General features: G+C 38.6%; 1 protein-coding gene across 3 annotated transcripts in view; it reads left to right on the top strand.

Moving 5' to 3' along the window:
• Positions 1–22,083, top strand: part of gnpat (glyceronephosphate O-acyltransferase) — a 120,049-nt gene that overhangs the window by 83,488 nt on the left and 14,478 nt on the right. For 2 of the 3 annotated variants that reach the window (XM_052095509.1, XM_052095507.1), the window contains 5 exons: positions 716–939; positions 4,259–4,510; positions 17,066–17,145; positions 17,247–17,387; positions 17,477–17,576. In XM_052095509.1, coding sequence (XP_051951469.1) covers positions 716–939; positions 4,259–4,510; positions 17,066–17,145; positions 17,247–17,387; positions 17,477–17,576 — 797 coding nt within the window. Of the gene's footprint in view, positions 1–715; positions 940–4,258; positions 4,511–5,850; positions 7,001–17,065; positions 17,146–17,246; positions 17,388–17,476; positions 17,577–22,083 lie in introns of those variants that run through there. The other variant, XM_052095508.1, reaches the window with a different exon arrangement.

The raw sequence follows: 22,083 nt of genomic DNA on the forward strand, positions 1-22,083 counted from the left end.
TCAGGTGACGCTTGGGTTTTGTGAAATAAGGACTACAGTGATGGCCTTTCCTCAACCACTGAATCAGAATATTTTATCAAAATCAATATTTTTGTCAAAATGATTGCTGTCCCTTTCTCGTTGTGCTTAGTTTTGTTGAGAGGTATGGGCACGCATTCAATGAGTTGATGGAACAATAACTTGCTATTGTTTTGCAAATTAGAAATGGAAACTTGTATGATTCTGAATTCATAATATTTACAAATAAGAATAAATCAGTCAAATGGAAGTGAGCAGAAGTGAGGATTAAACATCTCAAGCGCATTAAACAGCAGAAGGAATCTGTCAGCATCTGATACCCCATACAAAACTATGTGCTTTTCCATAAAGTTTTAAATAAAGTGCTTGGGTTGGGCTCCATTTTAGATGCAAATTTTTTTTTTATATTGATTGATTTCACTTGTGGGCTCAACTATGTATTACATTTGCCCAAATTCCACTATCATATAAGTTCAACACATTCATTCTTTGTTGGAGAAATCATACCAGTCATCATGCTATTCCTAACTTGGTTAAGATACCTCTCCAGTGCTCTTAAAGAGTTTAGGAGCTGAGACCAAGTATTAACACCTACGAACCTTTATGAATCACACTTATTCTCAAGTCTAGGAATAAGATCAAAATGACATTCTTAGAATTTCTTAGAACAGTTCTAACTTCAGTGTGTTGTTCTCAGGCACATTCCTCAGAAACCCAGCACTGACACTCAAACGTTTCTGAATGATGCTGCATTCCGTCTGGTGCGCATACAGGAGGAGAACATGGTTCTAAAGCCCTGGGTCCTCATCGCCACACTGCTTCTACAGAACCCTGATGGACTGGACCGCTGCTCTCTCACAGAACAGACAGACTGGCTCAGATACCTGGCGCTGTCGCTTGGAGCATTTTTGGACTGGCCTGGTAAGGGAGTTCCAATTTCATTGGCTGACTTTTATTCTTAGTCAAGAGTGCGCAGGATTTAATCAGTCCATCAAGAAACAAATGTATATTTATGAGGTACCACCCTGCTGCAATGAGCTCTTTTGAGAGAGAACTAACAACTGGATTTGACTAGAGTTGTCACAATGCCAAAATTTCAGTAGTCAATAATAATATCAGTAAAATTAACCGATGTTGATATCACTTTCAATTCCACAGCAAAAACGTGTATGGGTCATTAACATGAAGCAAATTTTTAAGAGTTTTTACAAAGTGTGTGTGGTCTCCCAAAAACTTGTGTGCATTTTTGTCACATCCATAATGCAAGCTCATTTCCTGATCTAAACAAAAAAAAAACTTGTCCAGACTGAATAATGTCTGATGTCTGGGGTCTATTATTATATGTTTGTTTGATGTACTGATAATGAATACTTTATAAATGAAGTTAAATTTCACATTTTCACTAAAAATGTCATGGCCATAATGCTGGAATTGCCCAGCTTCACTATGATGCTTTTCAGTTTCTGAGTTCAAAATCATTGATTATATTTTCTGGGGTTTCAAGTAAAAATGTCTTAGTGGTTTAACTTTTGAGGGAAAAAAAAACACTAATTAAAAGCTGAAATTTGTGTAAAAAGAAATGTAAAAAAGTATTTTGGAATAATATTTTATTATTTCTTTAAAAACAAAAAAGCAGTTAAGCAATTTTGTTTTAAAATATTTATTTTAAAAACTTTTGTCCACCAAATTAAAGTCAGGTGGTGTATCCAAAATGCAAGGAACAATTCTGTTATGAAAAAAAAATACATCACTTTGTGTGAAGTTTAAAAAAAATATCTGATATTTTGACATTTTTATGAAGTCACATTTTGTTCAGGTCAAATGGAGTTACATGAAGAAAGCATTATATTCTTGACACAAAAATGTAAGTTTCAAATGTCATGTAATTTAAAAAAAAAAATGTTTTACCTTAAAATATGTTTGAGAACTTTTTTTGGATTATGGTTAACTTATGTACACACATGTTTAAGGTGTAAGGAAAGTATTTAAATAACTTGTTTACACCATGTGACATTTTTTGGGAGAAAATGCTACAAATGTTTGCAAAAAGGTATGAAACAAACATGTAAACAAAGATTACATTTCTAAACACTTGACATGTAGTCCAACATACATGGGTGTGGCGTCAGGCCTCGTTCCATCACCACTATTAAATGCACTCCCACTTAAAAAGTTACAACAAATTACAAGCAATAGAACAAATAAAATCAATAAAACAAATATTCGAATGAATTAAACAATGCTTGAAGATTTTCAAGTATATATCAGTATTAAGTACCATATTTTCCAGAAATGAAGTTGCACCAGATCAAAATAATGTTGTTGAGAGAGAAAAAAAAAACAAGTCTTAAGATCAGATGTAATCTGTTTATACACTGATGAGCCAAAACATTGACAAATCCCAGTTAAAGTGAATAACGTTGATCATCTCCTAACAAGGCCACATGTCAAGGTCTGGGTAGATTAGATGGTAAGAGAACAATCTGTTCTTGTAGTCAACGTGTTGAATGCAGGTGAAATTGACAGGAGTAAAGACCTGAGCGACTTTGACAAGGGCCAAATTGTCAGAGCATCTCTGACCCAGTGGGGTGCTCCCGGTCAACAGTAGTGATTACCTACTGACAGTGGATCGAGGAGGGACAAACCACATACCGGTGACAGTGTTGGGTGCCCAAGGCTCATCTGTTCACTAGGGCAATGAAGGCTATCCAGACTGGTCCGAACCAAAAAGTCTACTGTGGCAAAAGTCACAGTAAATTTTAACGATGGATTCCGGAGGAATGTCTCAACACACAGGACATCACACCCTGCTGCGAATGGGGCTGCATGGCCACAAACCAGTCTTAGTGCCCAAGATGATCCCTTTTCACAGTGTCAAAACTGGACCTTAGAGCAGCAGAAGAAGGTTGCCTGGTACGATGAGTCCTGTTTTGTTAACATCATGTGGATGGCCGTGTATGTGTGTGCCATTTCCCCAGGGAAGTAATTGAGAGCAATGCTCTGGGCAATGTTCTGCTGGGAAACCCTGGGTCACCACATTCACGTGGCCATCAATTTAACGTTTGCCACCTACCTAAACATCGCTGCAAACCAGGAACACCCCTTAATGGCAATGGTATTCCTTGATGCTGTGGCCTCTATCAGCGGGATAATGCGCCACAATGTACACATTGTTCGGGTGGTTTGAGGAATGTAACAAAATGTTTAAGGTGTTGCCTTGGCATCCAAATACCCCAGATCGCAATCCTCAATCCAAACTTATAGTCCTACCTCTTCTAAAATGGAGCATAAACAGTGTTGTCACGTGGTACCTGTTACTTTTCTGAGCCCTGTTCTGGATGTCTGGAAGTCGTTTGTAACATTTTCTTTTTTTATATATATATTATTTTCTGGAGTTTATGCGGGTGGATTTCCATATGGTATTTTATGTCCAATCCTTAAAATTAATAGATTTAAACAATACTTTTCATGTACAAAAGGTTTCCTGTCAGGAAGTCAAAAATTGGTTTTGAATGCAGTCCAATGGACTATTCTACTTTTTTGGAAGACAACTTAAAAATTGAACAATTGTGTCATAGGTGCATGATTTTAAGATTCTGGTATAACTCCCAATACATTTTTTATTTTGCACATTGGAGAAGAGCATCGGGATTAGAAAATAATATTTTGTTAATATAATAAGGGATTTGTGATACAATATGTGAAACATTCAGAAACTGAATGTAAAAAATAAACTTCTGTAAACTAAAACTACTGAGATTATTGTACTGTATTACCAAACATTTCAAAATATTGGTAACATTCTGCTAATAACAATGTTTGTGGAAAATGATAACTTGTGTTTACAGTTTACAGACTTAGTATTTTGACATCCTTAGTTGCTATGCCTCTGTTGGTGTTGATATTGTACAAATGTCAATGACCTATATGAAATCCTAGCAAATTGTTTATCAGATACATGCACACTATTTAAAGGATCGTGGATTTTGAAATGTGTCATGCTTTGTGAATAGAAAAGTGTGAAATTGTGTCAGATTATCATATATCCTGTTCTTCAAATGTTATCAGAACGGCAAAAATTATTATACATATGACAGATTAATACTTTAAGATTCTGCTTGGATGAAGAAAAGATGGTCAACAAATAATTAATTGTTTAGCAATCTGATAGCTCAGTCCAAGCTTACTTGACCTAAATTTGAGCAATTCTCAATAATCTGATATCTTTCTCTTTCTGTAGATCAAGAGTCCTGCAGTGAAGTGATAAGCTGTAGTTTAGATCTGCACAGACACCTGTTGAGTGTGTCTGGAGGGCATGTGCAGTTGAACGTCACTGAAACCCCAAAGGTTGATACCACACCAGAGGAAGCTGTGTTTCACCGAGCGGTCGTTGTGCTCTCCTGCGCCACTTACAGAAACCAGATCCTGCATGTGTTTCTGAGACCAGCTTTATTAGCGGTGGCCATGCAAAGTTCAAACTCCTGCAGAAAAGGTGAATGGCTGTATATGTGTATGTGAGAGCCAGGGGTGGAAAGATTACTGAAAATTCATACTCAAGTAAATTTACTGTTACTTCCCAAAAAAATTGTGTGAGTGGAGTTAAAGTACCTGTCCTAATAACTACTCGAGTAAGAGTAAAAGAGTAGCTCTTTAACTATAGACAAGTAGAATTTAAAAAATCTACCCTGGATCAGTGATCATGAAATTAGGATGGAGCATAGCAATCAGGAAGTACTCGCGGTCCATGTCTGTAACGCACAATAAAATAAATGCATCATGTTGTTAAAAAGGATGCTTGGGCAGCTATTTCTGTGAACGCATAGCGAGTCTGACATACTCAGTGTCGGCAGCTTGGCATGAAAGCATTTTTAAAATCTGGGAGCTTGTTATTTTAAAGATATGGTGAATATGTGACCCTATAAAGCTGTTAAAGGTGATTGCTGCCTTAAGCGATTTTTAACCTTTCTTGAACTTCCACGAGACTGAGCCATTGAATTAGACAGGCTCCCTCTTTTCAAAATCCTACCTTCCAAAGATAGCGTTGAGACATCAGCTTCTCGTGGTTGTCAAACATAAAAGGAGCAAAATAGCACCCTGTCTGTTGTCCGCAGTCACATTTTTGTTTGCTGTTTACACAATCTAGTGCTGTCACAGTTACCGATGAGATATCCCTGGACACTCATTTTAGTGAAATCTTTCAGGGAAAAGGACAATTTTCTGCATGTCACATCATGAAAAAAAAATCACTTACAGCACCTTTAACCTCACCTAATGCTTTGATAGTGAGCTAGCGCCAGTTGCATTGCTGATCCATATATACTTTGCTAATTAGGGCTGGGTGATATGGCCAAAAATATCACTGTGTGTGTATGTATGTGATTTTTTTTTATATATATATATATATCATGGCCATAATGCTGGAATTGCCCAGCTTCACTATGATGCTTTTCAGTTTCTGAGTTCAAAATCATTGATTATATTTTCTGGGGTTTCAAGTAAAAATGTCTAAGTGGTTTAACTTTTGAGGAAAAAATTAAATGCACTCCCACTTAAAAAGTTACAACAAATTACAAGCAATAGAACAAAGACTGAGCCATTGAATTAGACAATATATATACAAACAAACAAACACACACACACAATACCCCATAATGACAACATGAAAGACATTTGTTTGAAATCTTTCCAAATTTATTACAAATAAAAAAGATATTCACAGCCTTTGCTCAATACTTTGAAGCACCTTTGGCACCAATTACAGCCTCAAGTGTTTTTGTGTATGATGCTACATTACATGTATTTTTAGGCAGTTTTTCCCATTCTTCTTTGCAGGACATCTCAAGCTCCATCAGGTTGGATGGGGAGCGTCGGTGCACAGCCATTTTCAGATCTCTCCAGAGATGTTCAAGTCTGGGCTCTGGCTGGGCCACTCAAGGACATTCACTGAGTTGTCCTGTAGCCACTCCTTTGTTATCTTGACTGTGTGCTTAGGGTCGTTGTCCTGTTGGAAGATGAACCTTTGCCCCAGTCTGAGGTCCAGAGCGCTCTGGAGCAGATTTTCATCAAAGATGTCTCTTTACATTGCTGCATTCATCTTTCCCTCGATCCTGACTAGTCTCCCAGTTCCTGCCGCTGAAAAACATCCCCACAGCATGATGCTGCCTCCACCATGCTTCACTGTAGGAATAGTATTGGCCAGGTGATGAGCGGTGCCTGGTTTCCTCCAGACATGACGCTTGCCATTCAGGCCAAAGATGTTTCATCAGACCAGAGAATTTTGTTTCTCATGGTCTGAGAGACCTTCAGGTGCCTTTTGGCAAACTCCAGGTGGGCTGTCATGTGCCTTTTACTTAGGAGTGGCTTCCGTCTGGCCACTCTACCATACAGGCCTGATTGGTGGAGTGCTGCAGAGATGGTTGTTCTTCTGGAAGTTTCTCCTATCTCCACAGAGAAATGCTGGAGCTCTGTTAGAGTGACCATCGGGTTCTTGGTCACCTCCCTGACTAAGGCCGTTCTCCCCTGATCGCTCAGTTTGGCCGGGTGGCCAACTCTAGGAAGGGTCCTGGTGCTTCCAAACTTCCATTTATGTATGATGGAGGCCACCATGCTCATTGGGGCCGTCAATGCTACAGAAATATTTCTGTACCCTTCCCCAGATCTGTGCCTCGATACACTCCTGTCTCTGAGGTCTACAGACCTTTTTTTTAATTTTTTTTTTTTTTTTTATAAATTTGCAAAGATTTCAAACAAACTACCTTCACAATGTCATTATGGGGTATTGTTTGTAGAATTTTGAGGAAAATTATGAATTTAATCCATTTTGGAATAAGGCTGTAACATAAAAAGTGAAGTGCTGTTAATACTTTCCGGATACTGTGTGTGTGTGTGTGTGTGTGTGTGTGTGTGTGTGTGTGTGTGTGTGTGTGTGTGTGTGTGTGTGTCACTAGGGCTGTCAATCAATAAAACATTTTAATCAAATTAATTACATGGTGTCCCGATTTAATTAATCGTATATACAAATATTTGCTGAGAAAGCCCCTCATATAACAATAACTCAATATATAGTTTTTTTTTTATATTTAAAGATAACTATGTATCATTATTTCATCACTATATATTGAGTTATTGTTATGTGAGGGGCTTTCTCAGCAAATATTTGTATATACGATTAAAGTGCATTACATTCTTGTGGCAGAAGAGTTCATCATTAATAAGACAATAAAAAAAGCGGTTTTAGAATAATAATTGTTTAATACCATATTATTGATCATACACTCACCTAAAGGATTGTTAGGAACACCTGTTCAATTTCTCATTAATGCAATTATCTAATCAACCAATAACATGGCAGTTGCTTCAATGCATTTAGGGGTGTGGTCCTGGTCTAGACAATCTCCTGAACTCCAAACTGAATGTCAGAATGGGAAAGAAGTGATTTAAGCAATTTTGAGCATGGCATGGTTGTTGGTGCCAGACGGGCCGGTCTGAGTATTTCACAATCTGCTCAGTTACTGGGATTTTCACGCACAACTATTTCTAGGGTTTACAAAGAATGGTGTGAAAAGGGAAAAACATCCAGTATGCGTCAGTCCTGTGGGCGAAAATGCCTTGTTGATGCTAGAGGTCAGAGGAGAATGGGCCGACTGATTCAAGCTGATAGAAGAGCAACTTTGCCTGAAATAACCACTCGTTACAACCGAGGTATGCAGCAAAGCATTTGTGAAGCCACAACACGCACAACCTTGAGGCGGATGGGCTACAACAGCAGAAGACCCCACCGGGTACCACTCATCTCCACTACAAATAGGAAAAAGAGGCTACAATTTGCAAGAGCTCACCAAAATTGGACAGTTGAAGACTGGAAAAATGTTGCCTGGTCTGATGAGTCTCGATTTCTGTTGAGACATTCAGATGGTAGAGTCAGAATTTGGCGTAAACAGAATGAGAACATGGATCCATCATGCCTTGTTACCACTGTGCAGGCTGGTGGTGGTGGTGTAATGGTGTGGGGGATGTTTTCTTGGCACACTTTAGGCCCCATAGTGCCAATTGGGCATCGTTTAAATGCCACGGCCTACCTGAGCATTGTTTCTGACCATGTCCATCCCTTTATGGCCACCATGTATCCATCCTCTGATGGCTACTTCCAGCAGGATAATGCACCATGTCACAAAGCTCGAATCATTTCAAATTGGTTTCTTGAACATGACAATGAGTTCACTGTACTAAAATGGCCCCCACAGTCACCAGATCTCAACCCAATAGAGCATCTTTGGGATGTGGTGAAACGGGAGCTTCGTGCCCTGGATGTGCATCCCACAAATCTCCATCAACTGCAAGCTGCTATCCTATCAATATGGGCCAACATTTCTAAAGAATGCTTTCAGCACCTTGTTGAATCAATGCCACGTAGAATTAAGGCAGTTCTGAAGGCGAAAGGGGGTCAAACACAGTATTAGTATGGTGTTCCTAATAATCCTTTAGGTGAGTGTAAGTCAATCATTGGCATACAGTTCACAGCAATCCATTTCACAAGTGAATTTGTCAATCAGTTGTAGATTTATTATGGGAGCTTGTTTAAGGATCCGTCAATGAACAGCTGCGTCAGACATGCTTGTGTAGTATCTTGGATGTGTTGCGTCATAAACATAACATTTTTAGGTCACTGTGTCAAGATAAATATAGTTTAATACTTGAACACATGTTGAGATCACTTAGTTCGGATCAAGTGTTTTAAACGCAAGAACGTAACACATGTTGGTGTTGTTCTGCTGCTTAAGGGTGTTTTTCTTCACTATATAAACTGCGCATTGCCACGCAGCTGAAGTTTCACTTACTGCACTCTGGTGTAAACAGGTGGTACTACAAGCTTGCATTTCTCAGGAATCTTCCATATTACGTTCCGGGGGGCATTGCGATCAATGGTGTTCATTTTTTTTTTTTTACGCGTTATTTTTAGTCAAATTAATCGCTCTGAATTAACGCGTTAAATTGACAGCCCTAATATATACATACATAAACACAGTGCCTTGCTGAAGTACTCAGACCCCTGACCAATTCTCTCATATTACTGAATTACAAATGGTACACTGAAATTTTATTTTGATTGATATTATATTTTAAAACACAAACTCAATCATTTATGAAAAATAAAAAAACTGAAATATCTTGCTTGCATAAGTATTTATGCCCCACACATGAATATTTGTTCGAGCCATATTTTGCTGCAATAACTACTTTTAAGTCTTTTGGGGTACATATGTACCAGCTTTGCACACAGTGACTAAGTAATTATGGCCCATTCTTGGCAGATTTGTTCAGGTTGGTTGGGTGACAAATGTGGACTGCAATTTCAAATAGTGCCACAGATTCTCAATAGGATTGACTGTAGGACATTTATCTTTTTGTTCTTGAGCCACTCCAGTGTTGCTTTGGCCTTGTGCTTGGGATCATTGTCATGCTGAAAGGTGAATTTCCTCCCAAGCTTCACTTTTTTTTAGCAGACTGAAGCAGGTTCTCGCAGTATTTCCCTACATTTTGCTAGATCCATTCTTCCTTCAATTCTAACAAGATGCTAAGTCCCTGCTGGTGAGAAGCATCCCCACAGCATGATGCTGCTACTTCACTGTAGGGGTGGTGTGTCTTGAGGTATAGGAAGTGTTAGGTTTGCACCACACATAGCGCTTTATCTTATTCTCATCTGACCACACACTTCTTGTTAGAGCACTGTGTTTTGAGGGACGGCCATTTCTTGGCTGTGCCTGGGTGGTGTGGTGCAGCTTCCACTTCCTGATTATTGATCCAACTGTGCTCACTGGGATATTAAAACATTTGGATATTTTTTTGTACCCTTTCCCTAATCTATACATTTTTATTACTTTAACTTCTGTGGAATGCCCTTTGGTCTTCTTTTTCCTCCAGATTCACGGGTTTTTTTTATCTAGAAAATGCTAATTTAACGATTCACAGTGTAATCTGGTAGCTTCCACAGCACAGGGGTTGAATACTTATATTTGTTTTTTCCCAACACAAAACCAATGTCACCTAACAATAATAGATTTTTAGATCCAGTGTTTTAAAATAAAATATCAAACAGAATTAATTTAATTGCAACATTTGTAATTCAGTTATTTGAGAGAATTGGTCAGGGGTCTGAATACTTTTGCAAGGCACTAATATATATATATATATATATATATATATATATATATATATATATATATATATATAAATTACACACACAAAAATGAGTACATCCCTCACATTTTTGTAAATATTTGATTATATCTTTTCATGTGACAACACTGAAGAAATGACACTTTGCTACAATGTATAGTGAGTGTACAGCTTGTGTATCAGTGTATATTTTCTATCCACTCAAAATAACCCAACACACAGCCATTAATGTCTAAACCGCTGGCAACAAAAGTGAGTACACCCCTAAGTGAAAATTTCTAAATTGGGCCCAATTAACCATTTTCCCTCCCTGGTGTCATGTGACTCGTTAGTGTTACAAGGTCTCAGGTGTGAATGGGGATCAGGTGTGTTAAATTTGGTGTCATCGCTCTCACACTCCTTCATACTGGTCACTGGAAGTTCAACATGGCACCTCATGGCAAAGAACTCCCTGAGGATCTGAAAAAAAGAATTGTTGCTCTACATAAATATGGCCTAGACTATAATAAGATTGCCAATACCCTGACACTGAGCTGCAGCATGGTGGCCAAGACCATACAGCGGTTTAACAGGACAGGTTCCACTCAGAACAGGCCTCGCCATGGTCGACCAAAGAAGTTGAGTGCATGTGCTCCGCGTCATATCCAGAGGTTGTCTTTGGGGAAATAGATGTATGAGTGCTGCCAGCATTGCTGCAGAGGTTGAAGGGGTGGGGGCCAGCCTGTCAGTGCTCGGACCATACGCTGCACACTGCATCAAATTGGTCTGCATGTCTGTCGGCCCAGAAGTAAGCCTCTTCTAAAGATGATGCACAAGAAAGCCTGCAAACAGTTTGCTGAAGATAAGCAGACTAAGGACATGAATTACTAGAACCATGTCCTGTGGTCTGATGAGACCAAGATAAACTTATTTGGTTCAGATGGGGTCAAGCATGTGTGGTGGCAAGCAGGTGAGGAGTACAAAGACAAGTGTGTCTTGCCGACAGTCAAGCATGGTGGTGGGAGTGTCAGGGTCTGGGGCTGCATGAGTGCTGCCGGCACTGGGAAGCTACAGTTCATTGAGGGAACCATGAATTCTGTGACATACTGAAGCATGATCCCCTCCCTTCGGAGACTGGGCTGCAGGGCAGTATTCCAGCATGATAATGACCCCATACACACCTCCAAGACGACCACTGCCTTGCTAAAGAAGCTGAGGGTGATCCTATTGAGCATCTGTGGGGCATCCTCAAATGGAAGGTGGAGGAGCACAAGGTCACTAACATCCACCAGCTCCGTGATGTCGTCATGGAGGAGTGGAAGAGGACTCCAGTGACAACCTGTGAAGCTCTGGTGAACTCCATGCCCAAGAGGGTTAAAGCAGTGCTGGAAAATATTGGTGGCCACACAAAATATTGACACTTTGGGCCCAATTTGGACATTTTAACTTAGGGGTGTACTCACTTTTGTTGCCAGCAGTTTAGACATTAATGGCTGTGTTATTTTGAGGGGACAGCAAATTTACACTGTTATACAAGCTGTACACTCTCTACTTTTCATGTGACAACACTGAAGAGATGACACTTTGCTGCAATGTAAAGATATAATCAAATATTTACAAATATGTGAGGGGTGTACTAAATTTTGTGAGATACTGTGTGTGTGTGTGTGTGTGTGTGTTAGGGCTGTCGATTTAACGCGTTAATTCAGAGCGATTTAATTTTATAAAAAATAATGCATTTAAAAAATATTTTTACATCTAAAATACATTTAGTCCAAGAGTGTGCACATTTAGAGAAACATTGACAGATTCAAATATTTACTTCTTAAAGAATTATTATCCATGAACTTTAAGCCAATTCACAAATTCCAGTAGGATGAGAAAAATCATTAAAACCATCCACCTAACACAAAACACTTGCATAATAGAGGTAAAATCTCAGAATTTATGTTTGTTGTATTTATTTGGGTTAAAAAAAACTTAAGGGATAACAATTTTCACTACATTATGTGCCATAAAGAATGGGTGCACCCATTCTCTTTATATATAGCCTACTGCAATAAATGCTGCTCTTATGAGAGAAAAAGTTTGGTTTGAATCTGCATGTTTCCAAATATGATATCCATGCATTCCATTTCCATTGAATAATGTCTTTTTTCATTTCTTTTATGTTATTTACTCTGTTATCAAAAAGTTAAAAGTAGTGATGGAACAAATTTTTGGCCAAAATGGCATTAAATGCTTTTTTTGTTTTTCGACCGAAAGGGGGGGGGGGGGGAGCCTTTATTCTTGGTTGAAAAATATGAACAAAAACTGTTACTTTACAGAAACACTGACAGTTTATGTGCAAAGATGTAAACTGCGGCTGATGTATAACTCCTTAAATATTTTCCCAAACATTCTTACATATTAAAAATGGATGTACAAAATGATAGTGACAAATTTTCAAATTATAAAATAATCAAATGATATTTTATATATTGTATACAGCTAATTTGCGTCTCTGGTCCCTAGATAGGCGTTTCCCCCTAGAAAACATAAAATAAAACTAAACAAAAGTAAAAATGGGGGGGTTTGTCTTCACGGTCTTGCCCTGAATAGCCAAAACTCCACCTTCCACAACAAAATAGTATTATATCTGTATTTCTATTTGGTCAATTCAGCTCTGTACATACTGCAAGATCCAACCCCTAAGAACCACCTTAAGTGCCTCCCAATCCACGCCCACAGAGGATACGGAGGATCGGTTGGTCCCCCATATAGATATTGATTTGAGCCTTAGCATTTGATGGAATTCAGGATTTTGCAAAAGGTATACATTAAAGCGCCAACTATGTATTTTTTTCTCCTTATCTGGTAACACCTGTAAACTCACCAGGGTGTGATCTGAGACTAAAATGTTTCCAATTCAACAATCAACAACAGATGAAATGAGGGACTTGGATATAAAAAACAAAAATCTATTTTAGAATAAATCTTATGGACTGATGTATGAAATTTATAGTCCCTTCGGATGGGTTCAAAAGTCTCCAAATATCTGGAAGACCAAGATTATTACACATCCTGCTATAGGAGGCTTAAACACTATGCTTCACTATGATCAATGACTGAGTCCATCAAAAGATTAAAGAGTCCTCCCAATATTATAAGATGAGGGGTGCCAACGGCTTGCAACATCCTTTCAAGATCTATAAAAAAAAGCCCTCATCATCGTTAGGTGCGTAAATATTAGCCAAAATCAAAATTTTCCCCTGATGTTCTGCTAAAACAATAATGACTATTCCTAATTTCTTTATTTGTTTGAGATGTTTGAATTGTAGATGCTTATCAATATAAAGACTCCCCTGCCCTTACTTGAGCCAGCACTAAAGAAAACATGTCCACTTCCATATCTACCCAATTTTTTCAGCTGTCAAAAATACAACTATAAAGAACACATTCTAACATTAGTGCAGCAATCAAACCCTGAACCTCCCCCCGAACCAAACAAACAGAAAAAAGAAAAACGTGCGCATTAACCCCGTGCACAAAAGCACCAAATGGCGTCCATCCCTCTAAACTCAAACAGTCCATGTACACCTACGAGAGCCCCCGCGACAACTTTGCCATTTGGATTGCTCAAGTCCAGTGCTTCTATACAAATTTTGTGAGACAGAATTACACAATAGATTATAATCTTCGAAACAAACTACAGCCAATAGGAGGCATAAGCACAAAGAGCATGTCGATTCATCCACATAACTGTCCCGAAGGGGTGTTATTCCACAAAACAAACTCCTGCTGCTAGGCAGATCCAGCACAAAAGAAACAAAGGCAAGCTTCCTCGGACAATCAACTGAATGTTCAGTGAGTCAGGCCCACGTGGCTGTTACATGAGTGAAACAAATGACCTAATCACTCCAATATCCTGCAAGAAATATTCCACAAAACAAACTCCAGCCATTAGGAGGCATAAGCACAAAGAACGTGCCGTTTCATCCATAAACTGTCCCGAAGGTGTGTTATTCCACAAAACAAACTCCAGCCACTAGGTGGAACCAGCACAAAAAGAAACAAAGGCAAGCTTCCTAGGACAGTCAAGTGAATGTTCAGTGAGTCAGGCCCACTCATCTGTAACATGAGAACCACAAATAACTTGCTGAGTTATTGACTTTATGAAGGACATTGCTTGCTGTGGGCATGTAAATATTTAGCGACCATCCTTGGTATCCATTCTCAATTTGGCCGGGAATATCAGTGCAAAAGCAACCTTCCATTGATGTAAGAGTTTTTTTGCATTCCTTGAATCGATCACGTTTCTCTCTTGTCGAATTCACAAAGTCTGGGAACAAGAAAATGCAAGAAAGCCTTCCTTTACTCTTCGCCTCGCATAACAGGAGATCTTTATCGGATGATCTCAAAAATTTGGCCAGAATTGATCGGGGCCTGTCTCCCTCTGCTGATATCCAAGCCGGGACTGTGTAAGCTCGCTCGATTTCCAGCTTATGGCCTGTTATGTCGTGCAGAATCTTGAAGAGTCCGTCTAGGACTTTCATATCTGGCCTTCTTCGTCCTCAGGAATTCCAAAATTTCGGACATTGTTTTGCCGGTTATCATATTCTCCAAGTCTTCCAACTTTTCCCAGACACGCTCCCAAGTCTGTCTTGGTCGCTTGCTGGTTAGCAGCTATTTCCCTCTCCGATGACTCCAGATAATCGATCTGCCAGACTGGTTCAAGTTTGCAGAAAGGATACGGTAACTCTGATAACCCATGTGTTTACAATTGTACAATTGCAGCCTTGGCTTTCTGTTCTTTTTCAAATCTTTTAAGTGAATGAATCATTCTTGTTCACCTCCACACACTAACTCGTATTTCTCGTTGACGGATGTCTCGCCCTTTCAAAGCCAGTGAGATCTATTTTGAAGTGCTAGACTGATTTGGTGATGATGCTTTTGTAATTTGTGGGGAAACACTTATGATGCTTAAACAATCTGCAGTGCTGAAGTCTCTTAGTATAATTGTAGACATGTACATTTTACTCATGGATAATTTGACTTGTTTCCAGTCTTGAATGACTTTGTTCAAAATGTACAAGACAGTGTTCATCTAGAAGAAAATGCACAAATCTGAACAAATCTTTTTGGTGAACAGAATCAAAACTATAGTCATCACTGAGATTAATCAAAATCACCACCACTACACTGCCATTCAAGTTTTCTTTGCATGATTTATGTGAGTCACAAGACTCTGTAGCCAATCATGTTGATGGATGAAAAGAAAATTAGGACAGGGATATAACAAACACAAAGGAAATATAGAGCAGAAAAAGTACAATTACATCCCTTAAAATTTACTCAAGTAAAAGTATACCATTTTAAACTACCAAAAGTACAATTCCTGAGAAAAACTATAATTTGTTACTTTACACCCCTGGTGAGAGCATATTGTTTATTAATGTTTTATAAATTCTATGACACTATCTGCAAAGCTTTTTATGTTGACTCAAGTCTTGTGAAAGTACATTGTTCCAGAGGTGCAAAACACAAAATTTTTAAGGCAAACAAAAGTTTCAAAAATCAAGACACAACACAATTAAGCTACAACTAGGTCTGTTGCTATTATTAAATAATCGTCTAACCGGCATTATTTGAGAACCGTGATTAATGTGCACTTTAAATTCCAAGAACCTTTGAGTGTCTGATTCAACTAAACTCAAACAGTCTTGATGAGCTGCACCGCGGACTGCACTGAGTGAAGATTAACCAGAACTGGACTTGAAGCGCTGTAATGCACGCACCGTCTTTTGGGTTCACGCCAAACTCCCACGAAATATGAACCAGGATTTTAGAGAACACGGAGCGCTCCGGTTTGTCGTTGTTGGGAAATACACGCAGTGTTAATGCCACGAAGTGACACAGAGGAGCCGTTTCTTGTCGGCCTACTCTATTTCTAAGGAGGTGATACAATGAAGAAACATAGAATCTCAAAGGTCTTCATGTGAAATATGTGCTGCATCCGAAACTGCATACTGTCTCAGTGTGTACTCTATTTGATGAATGACGCACTTATCTGAAAGATAATGTAACAAGTAGTATGAACAGTTCATCCAGGGATGTTGGCATCATATTGTGACCCGAATACATGACGTAATAACAATCGCAAAAATTATCTGCTTTGGTTTTGTTAAACAAGCACCATTCAAGCTCAAGGTACAGTTATCTTAGGATACTGTATATATCACTTACAGCTGAGAAGAGTCGTCCGCCTCACAATTCACCGGCATTCCTTTTAAATCCAGTGTTTTGAACGTGACGTCGATTCAGCTCCCGAGGAATTATGGGATCGTTAAGTGTCCAGTTGACACTCACTCCAAAGATACTAAATGAGCTTTGAGACATCTTGCAAAACATGGATGTTAAAAACAACATAGCGCCCTCAACTGGCAACTGTTATGAGCAACATGGCTTAAAAATGGCAGTAAGTCCCAATAATTCACTGCAACTACAGCACTAGGAGAGTGGGCAAAATGATTGATAGGTCGTAAGTGTTACATTTTTGTTTGCTGTTTACAGAGTCTAGAGCTGTTGCTAGCCACAACACAAATTAATTCACAACACAAAGATTAAGAAAGGACTCATGAATCAGGTGTTTTTATTTTGCCAAATTTTCATACCATAGAGATTTAATTACAGTACTCCGCTTCACAATGCACAAATGTCTTTGCCAAATGTATGTTATTTTCATTGTTTAAATGAAATTAAAAATTCTGGCCGAATTTATTTATGATGTTGTGAATTTCTTTGTGCCGTGAACTTTTGTTTGCTTTTAAAAAAAAAATAGTTTTGCACCTCTGGGCCACCATATAAAAGGGACTTTAGTATGTTACAAACCACCAAATAAATTGTGTTCTAGATGACGTCTACAACCGTTTCAACTTCCTGAGGAACATGTTCTCCAATGAATTTATTCTTTGCCCTGGGGACTCTGCTCAGGTTAGACATTTACAACATAAACCATTTTTAATGTACAATCAATAGTCAAAATAGACTTTTGTGACATGATATAGTGTGTGTTTGTGTGTGTGTGTGTGTAGGACTTTGAAGAGGCTTGTTATTTGCTGGTGAAGCGTGGAGTGTTACAGGTGTTGGAGCATGAGATTGTGATGTCAGTGAGCAGTCACAGCACCTTTTTGTTTCTGTGTGCCGTTCTGGACCCCTTTCTGCAAGGATACCAGGTGACACCATACACGCCTCACAGTGCCTCACAGATAACATACAATACAGTCATCTGAGTTTTTGGAGTTCATTTTAACTGTGTGCACAGGTGGTGTTTAGATTTCTATGTGAGGAGGCAAATGAGAACCTGACGGAGGAGGAGTTTATTCCTGCTGTGAGGACCTTTGCACTGAAACTCATATTAGCAGGTAACAGGTGACAGTACCTTGGGTGCAGTGTTGGGGGTAACGTGTTACAAGTAACGCATTACATAATCAGATTACTTTTTCGAGTAACAAGTAATGCAATTATTTTTATTTTAGACCACAATATTGGATTTACTTCTTAAAGTAACTAGAGATGCACCGATCTGATGTCCGATGAGCCAAATACAAATCCAATACTGTGTAGTCATGTTCGTTATTGTAAAGCTAAAAAAATTGACATAAAAGAACCATTAAAATACAATTAAAGTAGTTCATATGACTTGTGCATTTCATTCAAAGCCAATTGAAAAAATGTGATTGCTCTGTGAATCACAAAAGGCTGTGTTTAATGAGTAAATATATAAAATGCATGTGCAGCTCCAGCGCATTACTGAATGGTGCTGCTCTATTTACACACACTCGCTGCTATTTTTAGCCTTCACAGCGGTGTGCAATATTTGAGCGCTACTCACGAGCAACAACTCCGATGTAGATGCTCAATAGTTTGGTTCACTTGTATGCATTTAGAACGGCACCGGAGGTGCATTTGACCAGAATTTCAATAAAAAGCTAATTATACTGTGAACTTTCCTACAAACAGACACATACAGGACTTCCTGGAGAGTTCAGAATGTCTAAAGCGTGAGGGTTTAACTGCAATTATACATTGCAAATAAATCACTTGCATATGCGAGTAAATTACTCACTGTGCGACCAAAAAAACGTCTGTTATTAGCCACTGGCAACAAGTGAGGCATAATAAAATTATGCTGCACTTTCAATAATGAAATTAACATTTCACTCGCCAGTGATAGAGTTGTGTAGTTTGAACACCAACTTTTTGTATTCAGTAAAAGAGAATCCAGCCTCGTCTTTCCGTGCATGCTGTCTGATGAGTGCAGAAAAAAGCACTTGTGTCATTCAGTTGTGAAGATGAATCACTTCTCAAGCGCTCTGATGTGCACGCCGTCTACAGAGACTTTCGCCAAACTCCCGTGAAAAATAAACAAGGTATAAACGTATTAATTTTGTGAACGCAAAGGACTCCAGTTTCAATTAACGGCCATGTAATGCAAATGGGGTTCATTCATGCAGTGCAGCAGTGAGACAGAGGAGATGCCGTGCTCTATTTCTGTGGAGATGGTCAAATGCAAGACACAATCTCAGTCTTCCTTCATGAGAAATAAGGGCTTTTGAGTTAATCAGAGAGCCTTAAAATAATGTGTGAAAATGAAGAATTTAAGGCAGAAATATTTTACTATTGCACAATATAATATGAAATTAACATTTTAGCTATACAGGTTGGCTGGGTCATTGTGAGTTTTTATGGTAATTAATCGTCATATCGTGAAACACCTAAAACAGACATTTAATCATCATAATCGCAATTATTTGTTTGACAATTAATTGTCAGCCCCTAATTTTCATTATTAGGTTCCCACCTTGTGAATTGTTTTGTTAATATATATGAAATTTCAAACAGTGACAACAGCTTGTCTCATTAGTAAAAATTCAATTTCATGATATCATAATAGATAGAATGTGAAATTTGTACATTTTTAAAAAGCTAAAATGTGATTTATAATTATAAAGCAAAATCAAATAAAAATTACAATATACTATATTGTGTGAATATATATGAAGAGGCCCCCTCTCTGTTTGCATAATATATTTTTTTGTTACATTGTGCTTACATGAGGTCAAACGTCTGGCAAGTAAAAACATAAATGTACTATCCAATGAAGATTTTTTTCTCTAACATGATCGTAGAGGGTTGTTAACTAACATTAAATGTATCCACTGCATTTATACACTACTCGACACTCAATTTATAATCATCAGTGTACAAGAGCAAACCGTTAGCATCATGATGATTAACATAAATTAACTTTAGCGTTACTAGTTTAATTGGCATAACGTTACACTGCTTACTCCTTCACTAGCTAGCTATTGTTAGCAGTCCGAGGTAACGTTAAAAGGTAAAAAGCTGAAACTGATATCCCTAGTTTGTACCCTGCTTTTCAGATTGGTTAGAGCATGAAATTGTTAAAGCTACATTAGGTAGTATTTATTCATTGAAAAAAAAATTCTATATAAAAAAGGTGTCTTGTTAAATGAGGCCCTGTGAGAGATTAGTTAGCACCATAGACTCTAGCTTAGACTCTAGATTCTAGCCAATCGCTTTTGGCGAAGAATGACTTGGCTCTGTTTGTGAACAGCTGTCAATTAAACCCTGGCTGGGGTTGAATAGCATCATGTAAATGGGGATGAATTGGGGGCGCTGTTTCTCAATTCAATTTATTTCAAAGTTTCCTACTGCAGCTTTAAGAGGACAAAACTGTTTACTAGAGCACAACACTAGCCTCTTTATTTTGCTCCCAGTGCACCAGATGGAAGTATTTAACTTAATTTCAAAATGTTCTTACGAGGGAGCATGCCCCTGAACCCCCCTAGAGGGTCAGAGATCCACCCCCCCATAGTCTCACAAAATCCTGTGGGAAACACTGCAATCGTATGTGAATAATTGCAAATATCCAATTTTCATGTGTGGATGGACTAAGGAATAAGGAATAGTTCATGCAAAATTCATAATTATGTAGTTGTCTCTTCCTATAGTCTTTGGGCCAGTATTGATTGCAAAATCTGCACCTCATCTGTGGCTAATATTAATTTCATAATGATCCTTACTCAGTGAAGTCTAAGCAGCAGAAGTTAAGTGACAGTGTGCAAATACTTTTGGCCCATTTTGGGGTGAACTAAATATGCAAGACTAGTCTTTCATGTCACGGTTTATAACACAGGACGTTCATCCTTTGCTGGGCCGCTTTAAAAAAAATGGGGGTCATAAATTATGAGTAAACCACTTCTACAGACACCACTGGGTATGTTTAACATAGTAGAATGCTCTGGAGTCTCAGAGATACTATCGATGAGAACAGAGTGTGTGTGTGTGTGTGTGTGTGTGTGTGTGTGTGTGTGTGCGTGCGTGCGTGCGTGCGTGCGTGCGTGCGTGCGTGCGTGCGTGCGTGCGTGCGTGCGTGCGTGCGTGCGTGCGTGCGTGCGTGCGTGCGCTGCGTGTGTGTGTGTGAAAGCGGGGTATATATGCAGTCCTTGATTAACCACTAATGACATGCAGGTGCGTGTAATCAGAACTCTGGGCGAGTGAGCGCTTTGACTGCATTGAGGAAGAAAAAGAGAGAGAGACCAGTGGATCTGTGACAAAAGGTGCACGATAGAGTTTATTATATAAAATTATTATCCAGTATACTATTTAACAATACAAGTTTTTCTTAATAAGCTATACATTTATATTGAAATAATGTGTAGTTAGAGGTTTGTTTCTTTACATATAAAGAGTACACCCAATTAGTTGCAGACAATAATGTATAGATACTCTAAACTGATTATGCAAAAAAACAACACTGGTATAGGATCAGGATCAGCCGATACTGAGATTTCCAATATCGCAATTGGATCGGAAGAGAAAAATTGGTATCGGTGCATCCCTAAAAGTAACGCGTTGCTTTTGTAAACCTCTACTTTCCCTGTAATGCGAGAAATCCGAATTAAAAGTGTGCAAACATTTGCAAGGAGACGTAGTGCATGATGAACTTTGTAGTTTTATAGAGTGTGAGGCCAGAGACTGTTTAACAGAGACAATTCACTCCTGTTTATATGAATGGGAGAAATTGGAATGCCCAACCAAGAAGCTCTGGCACCCAACAGTCAATGGATTTAGAAAAGTCAAGCCTTGCAGGTAAAAGAGCCAATCACTTTTTAGATACAGACAGCACCTGTCAATCAATTTGCTAACGCGAATACGCATTAGCTATACAAGCTGGGAAAATTGCGTGTTTTAGCGTAATATGAGGTCAACATTCGGTTGAGTGAAACGTGATTGATTCATGTGTTAATACACACTGCATAAAAAAAAATCTGTAAATGTGTTTAGCCAGAGGGATTATAAGACTAGTATTCCACTGGTCACAAAATGATACACAGGGTGAAATACTCGCTCAATTCACTGACTAATGCAGCCGAACTGCGCCGTGTTACAGCTCCCCGTAACTGGGAGAATGGGTTGAGAAAAGCTGACTCTGGATTAGTGGCTCCGAGCTACATTCTACATCATTTGTGTACGCAGAGAAAAAAACTTTGTTTCTAAAAAGATTCTATATTTTATATAGAAACAATTCATGAAAACATATGTTTGTATGACATTTTGGTAGCATTAAAAACGATTCCATTAAAGTTCCATTCAACACGCACCTTTTGAAGTTGTATGCGATCAACCAATGGCGTCTGTACGCACTGTGGATCAACTCAAAACAAGCGTGCATTGAAATGACTTAAGTTAAATATATTTTATTATTATCGGACACATTCCTCGAAAATGTTAGGGTGGCATTCCCCACTATCATGACAAAACATCTTAACCCTCTGGGGTCTGAGGGTATTTTGGGCCATGGAGTAGTTTTGACATGTCTTGACATTTGTGCTTTTTTTCAGT

Source organism: Xyrauchen texanus, chromosome 28, assembly GCF_025860055.1.
Source record: "Xyrauchen texanus isolate HMW12.3.18 chromosome 28, RBS_HiC_50CHRs, whole genome shotgun sequence".
Taxonomy (NCBI): domain Eukaryota; kingdom Metazoa; phylum Chordata; class Actinopteri; order Cypriniformes; family Catostomidae; genus Xyrauchen; species Xyrauchen texanus.